Genomic DNA, 14,706 nt, shown 5'->3' with positions numbered 1-14,706 from the left:
AGCAGGGATAATTCAGTGATTAGGAGCACTTGCTGCTCTTCCAGAGGACCTGAGTTGATTTTCCGGAGCCTCAATATACATGGTGGCCTGTGCCTTTAATCCCAGCACTTGGAGGGATCTCTGAGTTCAGGGACAGCCAAGGCTACACAGAAAGAGCTAATGTACTTAAAGCATTGTATGTCTTTGTGGCTTCCATAAGTCAACCCTAGGGGTCTGGGGTGTGGAAAGGTGATGCTTCAATTAGTATTCTCTCTTCCCTTGCAGCTTCACAGCCCAAGGAGCGCCCTAGGTCTGCAGTCCTCTTGGCTGAAGAGGCCATTGCTGCACCAATGTTTACTAACAGAAGGTCCCAGCAGAGTGTCTCCCTCTCTAAAAGTGTCTCCATACAAAACATTACTGGGTAAGTTGGTTTAAAGAGTTCCCCATTAACATCTGGGTGACAAGATCATAATAATCACTTCCTTTGATCAAAAAAAGAAATGTTCGTATCCTCAGATGTCACGCTTTTGCAGTGTTCAGATGAACGTTTGCACTTCTCTTTAGATTTACTCTCTGTCCTTACACGCTTTGCCATGGTGGTGAGTTCTGGGCCGTCAGCTCCAGTTAGGTTCCTTCTTGCTCACTCACATGAGTTTCGGCTCTAGCTCTTCAGACATTGCGGAGGCCATGGGTTGTTCAGCATTGAGTGAAGGGCTGGTTGGGATGCCGTTTGCTGTATACTCCAGCCGCCTCCCCCACCAGCACTGCCGCCACCCCCTCCCCCCATCCATCGAGTATGAGTCATCAAAAATGTAACAGCCCTCACATGTCTCCTGGTTCAGACTGGGTGCGAAGTCTGCTTTAGTTTGTGTTGTGTCACCTCTGTGTTAGCTAATGTTTCCTCAAAACAAGCACTTCCGTTTGCTTTGCCTCTATTTTTATGTCTAAAAGTGTTCTTGTTAAAGTTGTGATGTTATCAAAATTCATTGGCACTGTGACTTTAAAACAGTTTTAAAGAAAATGTCAAGTTCAAATGCATTTCACCTGCTATTATGTCACAGAGCAAATATTTTTTACTTGAGCTTATGAATTGAGGTTAAAAGACCCGAAGAATATCATTTATTCTACAAAACACTCCAATTTTTAAGAAAGACATGTTTTTTAAAGGGGGAGAAAGGTAATTATTTCATATTTTCTAAAATAAATTTGTTTTATTTGTACGGGTCTTTTGCCCACAAGCACGGCTGTGTCTTGTCTGATGCCTGCGGAGGCTAGAGAAGGGTATCGCGTCACCAGTGCTTGTCAGCTGCCGTACTGGTGCCTGCCGGGGATCAAATTGTGCTCTTGGCCTGTGAGCCATCTCTCCAGAGTCTATCATTAATTTTGAATTTTTTCTATATAATTATTTTCTATAATGCACATATATTATGTGCATGATTTAAGGGAAGAAACTTACCTTGCTGTGTGTCTTTTTTTTTAAAGCCTCAAAAGTTGGGCTAAGTTCGAGTTTGCAGTAATTCTAAACTTTTTAATAATTCTTCATTTTGCTCTGAACCTGAGTAATTTGTCTTGAGTTATAAAACCTACAGCTTTCACTTTAGAGTTTTTTTAGGGGTTCACTTGTGAACGTGTGCCAGAGTTTACCAGAACCTATTTGACAGTGTTTCTTTCTTTTTGTCTTTAGAGTTGGCAACGATGAGAACATGTCAAACACCTGGAAATTTCTGTCTCATTCAACAGACTCACTGAATAAAATCTGCAAGGTCAATGAGTCAACAGAATCCCTTACTGATGAGGGTAAGAGGAAACTTTGGCCCTTATTACTAAATGTCTGTAAAGATTCTGTGTCTCCTAGCACACTTACCAGAGTGCAGTGTCTGCTCCGCCCCTCCCCCGAGAGTCTCTCAATTGCCTGTAAAGCATCCCGCACAGCATATGCACTGCAGTCACACCTGTCCATTGAAGGAAACACTGGTATGAATGTAGCCATACTCGAGTGCTGATGCTTTTCTTCCCCTCGACTCTGCACACATTCAGTTCTGTGTCTGTACAATTGTAAGCCTACTCAGATAAATGTTGCAGTGCGTAAAGATAGCAGGACTTCACATCTCAATTTCACAAAGGAACTGTTTCAGTCTTGTTTGATTTACATGATTTTTATCACTCCTAACTTGATATTAATCCTGTCTAATATCAGGTATATTCTCTTTGAGGATCTTCTACAGTAATACAGAGACATAATCTGTATTACTTATGAACTCATGTATCACCCAGAGGAAAATCCAGAATTTTAGAGGTCAGAAACCCAAGATCCTGAGATTGCTCTTTTTTGTATTTTGAGGAGTAGGTACAGACATGAATGAAGGACAGCTGATGGGAGATTTTGAAAGCGACTCTAAACAGCTAGAAGCAGAGTCATGGAGCCGGACAGTGGACAGCAAGTTCCTTAAACAGCAGAAGAAAGATGTGGTCAAGCGGCAGGAAGTGATTTACGGTGAGATACTTCATTGCTTTGCCTATATTTGGTCTACACTATCCAGCTTGCATGCCAGCGAGGGTTATTGAGAGTCAGAAAAACTGTTCCTTTTTGCAGGGAGAGAACTTGAAAAGGAGTTGCCTTGTCCAGCACGTTTAAGTGGTTATTGTTGGGCTGTGCAAAATAAATGTTGAATATGCAGTATCATAAAAGTTTTCATTAGAAGCACTGAGATATGGAGACATGATACAGCTCATATCCTTGTGTTCATTTGCCCTATGTTGCCCTGTTCCGCTCCTCTCATTCTAGTCAGTAGTTCGTTTATTATATGCTTGGTTGCACAGCAGTCCCCAAAAGAGCTGTTTTCTAAAAAAGCACCCAGTTCTTGAGCCACACTGGAAAGGTGAGATAGCGATAGTTCCTAGGAAGCAGGAACACAGTAAAAAAGAGGGACCAAGTCTAATGAAGACTTGCTTAGAAAGCATGCAGGACTGTCAGAATTCATGGGCTGTCATCAGAAGATGAGGTCCAGTCAGTCCAACAGCAGAGCAGTGAGATGCCAGCTTAGGGGAGACAGCTGCTTGCTTTGGCATATCATCCAGCATTACGCTAACCTCACCAGCTTAGCTGAGGATCTCTGAAAGACCCAGGATCTCTCTTCTCGTAGAGTTGATGCAGACTGAGTTACATCACATCCGCACACTGAAGATCATGAGTGACGTGTACAGCCGGGGCATGATGACAGATCTGCTCTTTGAGCAGCAGATGGTGGAAAAGCTGTTCCCCTGTTTGGATGAACTGATCAGTATCCACAGCCAGTTCTTTCAGAGAATCCTGGAGCGGAAGAAGGAGTCTCTGGTGGATAAAAGTGAAAAGAACTTTCTCGTCAAGAGGATAGGGGATGTGCTTGTCAGTCAGGTGAGCAGCGGGAAGGTCTTGAGTTTTTCTCATGCTGGCCATAGCAGAGAAGCTTTGTAATTCTGCATCCCGGCTTATACTTCTCAGCTCTACTGTTTTTCTTTTAGACTTAGCAAACTGAGTTAGTCAAACCCTTGATTTCCTTTTCTGTAAAATAAAGAAAGCAGGGTTCTGCTTATACTACATTTTAAAAAGTTAAGTGCATACCTAATGAAGTATGTAGTAAAAGGATTTTCTTTCTTCACCTCCACACAAGCATCAGAAACAGTGCTATATCAGAAACAGCAGGATATTTGTTAGAAGTCTTCAGCTTTCCCCAGGGCTCATCTGAAAAGGATCTCATCTGTCTTCAGACCTCCTGAAGCATAAGCAACTGATCAGTACACTATCTGAAACACTTTATAAAATGTCTTACTTTTTTTCAGAATATGATTTGATTTTGGTCCTGCTCCAAACAAATTCAGCAAAAAAGTATTGTTATATTTTTCAGAATTTATCACAGGCAGCCTTTGATATTTATTTTTAAGATGTTTTTGGAACCGAAAAAAAGAAAAAAAATTGCTAGTACTCATTAACAGATAAGAATATCACACACATGTGAGTAGGTCTTTCTCCTTCACCAAATCACTGCTTCTACATAGACTCAGAGGCTTAATTCCTGAAACAGCCAAATAAGAATTAGATTGGGCTGGCGGCAGTCCTAGGGATTGAACCAAGGGCTTGACATACATGATAGGTCAGCACCTCACCACTGAGCTGCATCCCAGCCGTGTTTGCTGTTATTCTGAGGCTCTCTCCACCTCCCAAGGAATTGGGATTACAGGCTTGCCTGAGAACTAGAAATCCTGTTCTTCTCTAGAATCCTTCAGTCCATATTCCTCACTTCATAACTTTATTAGGCTGTTCAGTCATTCTAAAAGAATTTGCTGCCTATTAAATGCCAGGGGCAGAACTGCACAGCTGAATATTACATAAGTTTCTACCTTAAGGAAATCTGTAAGCATGAGGGCTGGAGAGATGGTTCAGTGGTTAAGAGCACTGACTGCTCTTCCAGAGGTCCTGAGTTCAGATCCAGCAACCACATGGTGGCTCACAGCCATCTGTAATGAGATCTGATGCCCTCTTCTGCTGTGTCTGAAGACAGCTACAGTATACGTATATATAATCAATCAATAAAACAAGCATGATGCAAATGTCTGTTCTGTGTGAGATATTTGCATTTGGCAAGTGCAGATCGAATAGTCCTAATCAGTAATGAAGCTAACGTGAGGCCCTACAAATACAGAACCATCCTCCCCAGCATAGTCTCTTCTCTCTTTCTGCCTTCAGGACTGCACAGGTATCTTGACCTGTATTATCCGCTGTGGTTCCTAGTATTTGTACACACCCTTAGTAAGATGGTTGATGATGGGACTGAAACTTTAGATGTGTGGTACTCATTTGCGCTGCACAATATGGTTGGACTCAACCTTTAGGGCACTTGGCTTATGGTCAGGTTTCTATTTCTGCCTCTCCACTGCGAGGGAAGAAACCTACACGAGAAATTTTGAGTCTTCTGAAATCTCAAAATGTTTAAAAGTGCCAAACAGTTTGCCAAAATGCTGTCGCATTTAATCATGGTGATGGTGTGTATGCACGTGGGGCAGGGGAGAGGGATGTAAAGAAGGAAGCACTCTTGGTTTTTACAACCAGACTGGAAACTTTCTACAGAATAATACCCTGAATTATGGGGTAACTCCTGTTCTCTTTCTTGAACAGTTCTCAGGTGAGAATGCAGAGCGTTTAAAGAAGACATATGGCAAGTTCTGTGGACAGCACAACCAGTCTGTCAACTACTTCAAAGACCTGTACACCAAGGATAAGCGTTTCCAAGCCTTTGTGAAGGTACTACCCTGAAAATGCAAGCGTCCCCACCATGGTCAAGGGTGTAAGCACTCCACTGTGGTTAGAGCCACCTTCCTCACTCAGTGACTAACAGTTTATTCACTCCCTTGCAGAAGAAGATGAGCAGTTCAGTAGTAAGAAGGCTGGGAATCCCAGAGTGCATTTTACTTGTAACTCAGAGGATCACCAAGTACCCAGTTTTATTCCAAAGGATACTGCAATGTACCAAAGGTGAGTCTCCATGTAAACTCGGATCTGGAGATTTCTGGAACCACTGTGGCAGAGCTCTGTCATACTCTAGCAGACCTACCAGAGAGCCTATATTTATGTCAGTGATTGTTTGTCTGTTTGTGGGCTCAGGTTCTCACTCTGGCCCAGGCTGTCCCAAAATCATAGTAGTTCTTCCTTCAACATCCCCAACAAGTGCTGAGATTACAGGAGTGAGACTCCATACCAGCATATGTAGCATCTTTTCATGTCTATTTATTTTGTTGCCATTTTTAGTTTTTTTAGGCCAGGTTCTACTGCCTACCACAGTCTAGTCTCAAAGGACTCCTGCTCAGCCTCCCATGTGCTGAGATTATAGGGAAACAAAACTGCAAATGTAAGGCCTGTTAAGAGCAGATTCAAGTGCAGCTTGGGCAGCCAGTGAGGCCCACTGTGGAGGAGGCAAGCACTGAGTACAGCTGGAGGCACAGCTGAGTGCAGGAGTGCTTCCTGGACATGCACAGGGCCTGGGCTCCCCTCCTGGAATACCAGCTTGTAATGTGAAACCACTGCAACTGGGTAGTAGGTGATAGCAAGGAGAGACCGTATATTCATTCTGTTAAAACGTTACATGTCCTGAACACTAATTTTGGTAACGTTGGATTTGGTCAGCATTTCCCACCATTTCTTCTCATGGGTGCTGAAATTGTTACTCTGTGTCATTTAATCTGTATGCAGTAGTTTCCCTCAGTTAATGCTTCTCCTAGGCAGTTAGATCAGTTACACTATAGGTTACAAGGCAGTAGCATTAGAGAGTAGTTAGAGATGTAACTGAGGGTGGTTATTCGCCTCTGTGCTCTCTCTCCCTAAAACATTGGTTTCTTTTATTTTGGAGCATATATTTGCATATCTTCCATTGCATTGAGAACGTCTAACGTCCTTTGGTAGCAGGAAAGGCAGGTGTGTAACTTGATGTGTGGGCTCCGGTGTGAAAGGGTAATAAACAGCAAGGGGATGGATTGATGCAGACCCCTCCCCTTCCTGCTCTGTGTGCAAGGAGCCATTAAAGTAGAACTGGTCCTCTCTCCCAAGACAGTGAAGTGGAGCAGGAAGACCTCACCCAGTCCTTGAGCCTGGTGAAGGATGTGATTGGAGCCGTGGACAGCAAAGTGGCAAGTTATGAGAAGAAAGTGCGTCTCGGTGAGATTTACACAAAGACAGATAGCAAGTCGATCATGAGAATGAAGAGTGGGCAGATGTTCGCCAAGGAGGACCTGAGACGGAAGAAGCTGGTGCGGGACGGAAGTGTGTTTCTGAAGAGCGCAACAGGAAGGCTGAAAGGTAAGACTGTCCGCGTCTGTGTGCCTGCAGAGAACAGGAAACATCCAGACTCACTCGTCTGGACTACACCACCAGGTTTCTTCCTAAGACTCACATCCAGACACTGTGCAGGGCAACAACAGGAAGTAGACTGTTGGGGAAGACATTCCCCCAGAGAGGTGTTGAGTGGCCATGGTGGGGTTGGGGTCAGAGTTGTCTGAGTCAGGGACTGTGAGTCTGGAGGTTGAGAATCCATCCTTTCCAAAGACCTTCTAAGACTCTGAGAAAGACAAGTCTAACTTATTTTAACTAGGCTTGTTACTATGTTATGATATTCGTGGCATTCACTTTTCTCTAGATCACTGAAGGTTTCCGTTTGTCTTTATGAGTTCTCGCTTTTCATCAGGCACCTATAGTAATTTGAGGAAATGGGTTTGTTTGTTTTTTTAACTCATCACTACATCTTACTTTTATGAAGGTGGTCAGTTTTATCAAACCTTGACTGGATAAGCATCCTGCCTATGTGAGTTAACTCCCCAACAGCTTCGAGTATTTCTGCCACAGCCCTAGGCTAGTGAGCTGAGGATCCGAGCAGGCCTCGGTTGCTCTGTTGTCCCAACAGCACTCAGGTGTCAGAAGGAATAGTTCCTTCTCTGTCTCAGGGACGAGACAGTGCTGATAGGTGTCTGCTGTCAAGTACAAAGTTGCCCTTAGCATAGCTTTAACATGCTTAGGACATAGTAACAGAAGTCCCTGCCAGGCAGCTGCCTTCCAACATGCAAGAAAGAGGCCCTTGTTCTCCAGTGTGGTGGGTGCTAGAATAAGAGGAAGGAGAAATGGCAGTAGAGGTAAGGCTTGAAGAATGAAAAGATAGATAACACTGGAGGTTGGAAAAGCATGGAGTTGGGAGGGCTTGGGAACCCAGAGAAAGTTACATCTTCAGGGCTCCCGGACAAACTTCAGAGAGTGATAGGAGATAAGAAACACAAGAAACTGCTGGGACCTGGCTGCCAAGGTGCCCTTCACATGCTGAGGAGCTGGCACTTGATGCTCTCGCTGGTTATGGGGCATAGTATAGGCTCACAATGAAAGGGTTTCACACAAAAAAGGGGTGAAGTCAATGTTACGTTTGGTTTTTTGTTTGCTTGTTTGTTTTTCAAGGTAACTGTGGGTAGTGTAGAGAGCATTGGAAGTCACATTGGAACTGTGGGAGTATTTCAGAAAACACCTACCAATGCCTGCACAGCAGTGGGGAAAAAAGCATGGATAATTTTTAAAGTGTCCCTTGTCATTAGTCAGCAGTGTTTCAGATACCCTGTGATAAGCCTGAATTAAGGTATTCCTTTTTCCAGCCCTACTGTTCTGTGGTGGTCTGAGGGCACTAGCCCAAACCCCTCTCCACACCCCCACTTTGAGGCAGTCTTTGAAGCAGGCTGGCAGTTCAGAGATGCCTGCCCTTCTTCCTAGGACCTAATTTTTTGAGAGCTGCTGTATAGAGACTGCGCTCTATACTTCTCCTTCATACAGCAGTTTAGTCTCAAAAGAAAAACAGATAGGTTCCAGCTGCTGGAAGAAAGCCGCGGTCAGACCAATACAGAACAGTAAGTGTCTGCCCAGAATGCCTGCCCTGCGAGAACGTTTGCCGCTCAGTCTTTTTCACATCCCTATGAACTCATGCCCAGAACAGCCAGTACTGTATCGAACACCCTGTTGACGGGCTGGGATTGTTCCTCTCTGATCCGTAACACTGCTCATATAAACCTCAGAACCCAACAAAGTGGAAACTATGCTTTTAGAACTTAGTTTGGGCAAATATCTGAATTATTTTAAAGTAAACTTAAAAAAAAACCTTGTCAACTAATGATAACACATGGAAGATTACTGATGTCCAGGCTGCAACTTAGATGTCTTAGCTCCTGTCGGCTGTGTGGCGTTGTAGGGAGTTCCAGTTGAAAAAGCAAGAGGTTGAAGAAGGGGTGATGGGCTGCATAAGTCAACCCACTGTTTCCCAAGGAGCCATCAGCTACGCTTTCCAGAGGAAAAACGGAAAGGGTCAGCCTTGTAGCTCTCACCAGCCAGCTAGATGTGCCTAGATGTACGTTTTCCTTGAGGGAGTGAAGGAAATGTCCCTCTGTATGCTGGAGGGCTGGTCACATCATGAGGATTTAAGCTCCAGGGTCTGGTTAGAGATGTTGAGTAGGCATGGGGTGGCAGAACCCCGATCTACTTGAGTGTTACATGCCGCTGACCCATACACCAGCCCGTTGGTGGCTTTGTGGCCTTGTTTGGTTTTTGTTTGCTTGCTTTACAAGGCAGGGTTTCCCTATGTAGCACTGTCCTGGAACTCACTCAGGCTTCCCTCAAACCCCACCTGACTCTGCCTCCTAAGAGCTGGGATCAAAAGTGTCACCCTGATAGTGTGTGTCATGTTTAACTTACGCAATTTATATTCAACTTAGTTTGACTATGATAGTTTAGACAAAACGTGGATTGTTTTGCCCTGAATATTCCTTAAATTATTTTTCTTTGCATATGAAACAATGGGTTTCATTATATTTTAATACACATACATGGTTGTTTATTCTGTCACTGCCTTCTGCTGGTCCTCCTTCCCAAATAGTCCTCCCTCAGCTCTCATGTCATATATTACAAATAATTAAATTTAGATCTGGAGCAAGAGGAAACTTAATATCTTATCTTTCTTACCTCTCAAAACCACACATGGTTTTGTTGTAATGGAGTGAAAGAGAACTGACTACCAGCAGTAGACGCTGAACTCGCTTCTACCTACAAAGCTACAACAGTCTGCTGTAGTATGTATGTCTGTGAAAGTGTTCTAATTTCCCTTCCGTTGATGTGATTAAAAACACTCTTACAAAAAGCAATTTATTGGGGAAGAAAGAGTTATTTAGCTTACACTTCCAGGTCACAGTCAGGAGAGGAACTTAAATGCTGGGGGGCTGGAGTGATGGCTCAGAGGTTAAGAGCACTGTCTGCTCTTCCAGAGGTCCTGAGTTCAATTCCCAGCAACCACATGGTGGCTCACAACCATCTATAATCAGGCCTGGTGCCCTCTTCTGGCCTCAGCTGCATACATGCAGGCAGAAAGCTGTATGATATATACATAATAAATAAATAAATGTTTAAAAAAGAAATGCTGGGTGTCGATCTGTTCTCTGTCTTGCTCATAGGCTCTTGCTTAGCTAGCTTTGTTACATAGCCTGGGATCATCCAGAAAATTGTACTGCCTGCAGGACTGAGGCCTCCCCTAGCATTTAATGATCAACTATTCCCCCACAGACATAGCCACAGGCCTTCTTTGTCTAGGCAAATTCTCAGTGGAGGCTTTCCTTTCAGACGACTGTAGGCTGTGTCAGGTCAACAATTAAAGCTGTCTGGGATGGGATGGGATGGGATGGGATGGGATGGGATGGGATGGGATGGGATGGGATGGGATGGGATGGGATGGGATAGGATAGGATAGGATAGGATAGGATAGGATAGGATAGGATAGGATAGGATAGGATGGCTTTAAAATATCTCTGGCCTGTTTGTGAGGAGTAGGAGGTAAGAGAATCTCGGGTATCCCAGACTAATCACAGACTCAGCTGAGGGTCACCTTGAACTCCCCAAGTCCTAGGATTCTGGGTATATACACACCTCAGTCTATTTTATGCAGTGCTGGGGATTGAACCCAGTTTTTTATGAATGTGAACCTAATAGTCTTATTCTCTAAGGGATATGAGAAAGGCTCTGCTTTATCATACGTAAATATTGCTACACATCACTTCTGGGCAGTTTCCTGGCTGCTCTTTCCCATTAATATAATGAGAAATTGGAAAAGATTACAAATTGCGGGCTGTGGGTTTAGCTCTCAGGTAGAGTGGTTACCTAGTGTGCATAGAACCCAGGGTTTCATCTCCCACACTAGAGGAGAGTGCAGAAGACAGAAGAATATTTCATGGAGTATGTTGGTAAAGGTTGCTTGTTATTTATCATTGAAGTTCACCTTTATTCTTTATTTTTAAGATTTATTTATTTATTATATGTAAGTACACTGTAGCTGTCCTCAGACACATCAGAAGAGTACATCAGATCCCATTACAGATGGTTGTGAGCCACCATGTGATTGCTGGGAATTAAACTCAGGACCTCTGGAAGGGCAGTCAGTGCTCTTAACTGCTGAGCCATCTCTCCAGACCCTCACCTTTATTCTTAAAAGTATTTTATACTAAAACTTTGCAGTACAGAGTAATAGCTTAGTTGGCCAGTCACCTTTTGAATGGCTTTCTATGCATATATCAATACCTGAATCAGATTTCTAGAACTAACATAAAAAGCCAGGTGCAGTGATGCATACCTATAACCTGGGTAAGAAGGGCATTGATTAGAGACAGGAGGATCCCCAAAACTTACTGACTAGCTTGTCCAATGAAAAATCACAAGTCCCAGCCAGGTTCAGTAAAAGAAACCCTGTTTTAAAAAATAAGGTGAAAATTCCTGACCCTATGAATATCATCCCCATCTCCTCTCATACCTGATCCCAGTATAGGGGAATGCCAGGATGGTGAGGTGGGAGTGGGTGGGAGGGAGGGAAAGCATCCTCATAGAAGCAGGGGGGAAGAGAAAGGGGTGGTTCCAGAGGGGAAACCAGGAAAGGGGATAACATTTGAATGTAAATACATAAAATACCCAATAAACAAAAAAACAGAAAAAACAGCATTTTTCTCTGTTGAAGAGACTTTTAGTGAATTATAATAAAATATTTTTTAAAAATTAAGGTAAGAAAGAGTACCCAAAGTCAACTTATGGGAGACAGACAGACAGACAGACAGACAGACACACACACACACACACACACACACACACACACGCATACACATGCAATACAGATGTATCTTTTCAGGACTGATCACTTAACCTTTTCTGAGAGAAGGCTTATGAAGTGCCTAAAATGCCTCTAGCACGAAAGCAGTTATTTGCTTTGCCAAGTCACTTTGTACGTTTGAATCCTCTGTTCTGTGGGTCAAGTAATGTCCCTTAAAACATCACAGGAAGGTGAAGCTACAGGTGACACAATTTACAAGGTGTGAATTTCTTATTTCTCCATGCACCAATATCATAAAGAAATTTATATTGTCCATTTTTTATCTGAAATTTATATTCTCTCCTCGTGTTCCTAATAGAAAAAAGCTGGGGTTTCACTGTATGTAATACTATTATTATACTTACTGCTGAAAACAACAATTTCTGAAGATTTGTAAGATGCTAGATAGTATAGTTCATCAAAGATAACAAAATAAGTTTGAGGACTTTAAAGATAGAATAAAATGCCTCTAAATCCCAGTGAGCAGCTCTGAATCCTGCAGAATTGCAGACTGTTGGGGGAGGGTGAGTGATTGCTGAACCTGACTTTATGAAAAGCTTGTCTTTCTCTCTCCCACTTCTACTTTGCAGAGGTTCAAGCAGTTCTTCTCACTGATATTTTAGTTTTCCTTCAAGAAAAAGACCAGAAATACGTATTTGCATCATTGGTAAGCTGGATTCTTACCTTCTTCTGTTGAAATGTCATATTCAGACCAGCTAGGTTGGGTGTAAAGTGTGGCCAGCTAGCATTGTTATGTCTGTCATATGGCTGTGGCTCACCTTGTCACTGAAAACCACATGACTCACAGCAGATGACTCCTCTGAATAGTTTCTTACGTGCTCCTGTGATGCTTTTTGTTATTACTCCTCTCCACTGCAAAGTTATTTTATGTTCCTTCATTCTTTTTGAATGCCCTGAACACTTGGTGATTTGGTCACAATAGAAATCTATTTGTGGAATGTGTCTCCAGAATCATCATTCAGAAAACAGAGCTTGTACAAAATTGAGTAGAATGGTGAAATGCTTGTCTGAAAGCTAGGGGAGTTTTTAAAGGAGGGTTAAAGTGATTTTATTTTGTTCACTGTCATATGCATTTAAAGGTGTCGGATTTTACTTTAAGTCTGAGCTGTCCTCAAGAGCTAGTGTACCGTATGCATGTCTTATGTTTGCCTCCCTGCTCTGTCCAGGACCACAAGTCAACAGTGATCTCCTTAAAGAAACTGATTGTAAGAGAAGTTGCCCATGAGGAGAAAGGCCTGTTCCTCATCAGTATGGGGGTGAAAGATCCAGAGATGGTGGAGGTCCATGCAAGCTCCAGAGAGGAGCGGAATAGCTGGATTCAGATCATTCAGGATACAATCAACTCCTTGTAAGTGAGACACCAGCCTTTTCCACTCTTCCCGTACCTCCATGTAACTTCCTGAAGACACACATAGCTGACATCATAGGCATCTTGTTTGGTTGGTTGGTTGGTTGTTTCATCCTGCTTTATTTCGATGTCAGGAACAGAGATGAAGATGAAGGGATTCCCAGTGAGAATGAAGAAGAAAAGAGATTGTTGGATACCAAAGCCCGGGAGTTAAAAGGTAAAAAGCTGGAAATGGAACAGCAGTAAGAATAGTCTAGTGGGTCTGGAGAGGTGCCTCCATGGTTACGAACACAGTTGCATTTGCAGAGGATCTGGATTCAACTCTGAGCACTAAATGGCTATTCACAGCTGTCTGTAACTTGAGGGGAGTTACAGACAGATGTGAGGTACAGACATACATGCAGGCAAAACACACACACACACACACGCACACACACACGCACACACACACACACACACACACACAGAGGAACAATCATCCCAGCCCTAGGAAGGTGTTTGGGCTTTTGGACACAGGTGACTTTGTTTATGCCTTGGCATAGAGAACTTGCCATGTTGGGAGTTCTCCAGTTAGTCTGCTCTCCTTTCCCATGCCCTGGCCTTCTCGGCTGTTACTCTCACAGATGCACTGGGCTCCACTGTTGGAGGAGTGCTCAGTTACCCACAGTGTTTCATATAGTCTTGTCTGCCTCCCATTGGATAGATGACACAATCGAAGGCCTCAAAGGCCAGACATCCAGGGCTTAATGACTGAGCCAGAACCTTACCCCTCTCTGTTTTCTGTTTGTTGCGAGACAAGTCTCGGTATGTAATCCTGTCTGGCCTTGAATTCTGGACCCTGCATTCTCGGCTCTAGAGTTCTGATACTACACTTTCTCTCATTAAACAGTAGAGCCTGGTAGTCTTCTTGTCTTTACTATATATTAGTTAATTTTTTTAAAAACTTCTTTGGGTAGAAATAAGGCCAGGAGTTAAGTGAACAAAGTTTAGTAACACCAAGGACGGGAGAGGAGAAGAAATGGTTACCTTTAGACCCCCGTAATATCAAGTCTATTCGCCTGTAATTAGGATGACAAGGATGAAATCTGCCTTAACATTTGTTGTGCAGTTGGTTAGATGGAACCACTACTCAAATAGTATATGAATGAGTGACAAGCCACAGACTGGTCTGGTGGGCCATATAAAATATCTGGCATATGCTCATTCTGCCTCTGTAAGTCTCACAAAACCTGCTGCATAAATTATATCTGGAAGAAAAATTACCTTGCTTCCAAAGGATAGATACATGGAAAAGAACGTAATCTGTCTGCCAGGAGTGGTGGTCGAAAGGGTCAGTGATGGTCTAAAAGGCAAGTGATGGGAACTGAGACCTCAAAGGGAACAAACAGGGTGCTACACTCTTAATGTAACTGTTTTCAAGTGTTGAACCCTTTTAGGAGAATTGCTTGAGGAAGTAGATGTGCGTCTGGAAATGGACCACTTAGAAAATCCATAGGATAAGTTAGTGAGAGATGAGTAGGTAAGCAGACGGATGAAGAAATAAGGTTATTAATCAAAATGCTACTTCCAGCCTCAACCAGAGATGTATGTCTGTTCAGGATGCTGAGAATGAGTTCGTGACAGTTGAGTGCTCAGTCCTAAGCACGACATTTGCACCACTCCGTCTGAGGCTCTGGGAGCATGGTG

At 43.2% G+C, this 14,706-nt stretch overlaps 1 protein-coding gene across 1 annotated transcript in view; it reads left to right on the top strand.

Moving 5' to 3' along the window:
- Akap13 (A-kinase anchoring protein 13) overlaps window positions 1-14,706 on the top strand; it is a 291,723-nt gene that overhangs the window by 264,264 nt on the left and 12,753 nt on the right. Inside the window, exons 20-29 of the mRNA XM_032895110.1 lie at window positions 265-400; window positions 1,664-1,776; window positions 2,321-2,473; window positions 3,123-3,373; window positions 5,132-5,257; window positions 5,371-5,488; window positions 6,557-6,805; window positions 12,242-12,318; window positions 12,839-13,020; window positions 13,155-13,237. Coding sequence (XP_032751001.1) covers window positions 265-400; window positions 1,664-1,776; window positions 2,321-2,473; window positions 3,123-3,373; window positions 5,132-5,257; window positions 5,371-5,488; window positions 6,557-6,805; window positions 12,242-12,318; window positions 12,839-13,020; window positions 13,155-13,237 — 1,488 coding nt within the window. The remainder of the gene's footprint in view (window positions 1-264; window positions 401-1,663; window positions 1,777-2,320; window positions 2,474-3,122; window positions 3,374-5,131; window positions 5,258-5,370; window positions 5,489-6,556; window positions 6,806-12,241; window positions 12,319-12,838; window positions 13,021-13,154; window positions 13,238-14,706) is intronic.

Source organism: Rattus rattus, chromosome 2, assembly GCF_011064425.1.
Source record: "Rattus rattus isolate New Zealand chromosome 2, Rrattus_CSIRO_v1, whole genome shotgun sequence".
Classification (NCBI taxonomy): Eukaryota; Metazoa; Chordata; class Mammalia; order Rodentia; family Muridae; genus Rattus; species Rattus rattus.
The sequence above is the reverse complement of the archived record's forward strand: the minus strand, read 5'-3'. Positions and strand labels throughout refer to the sequence as shown.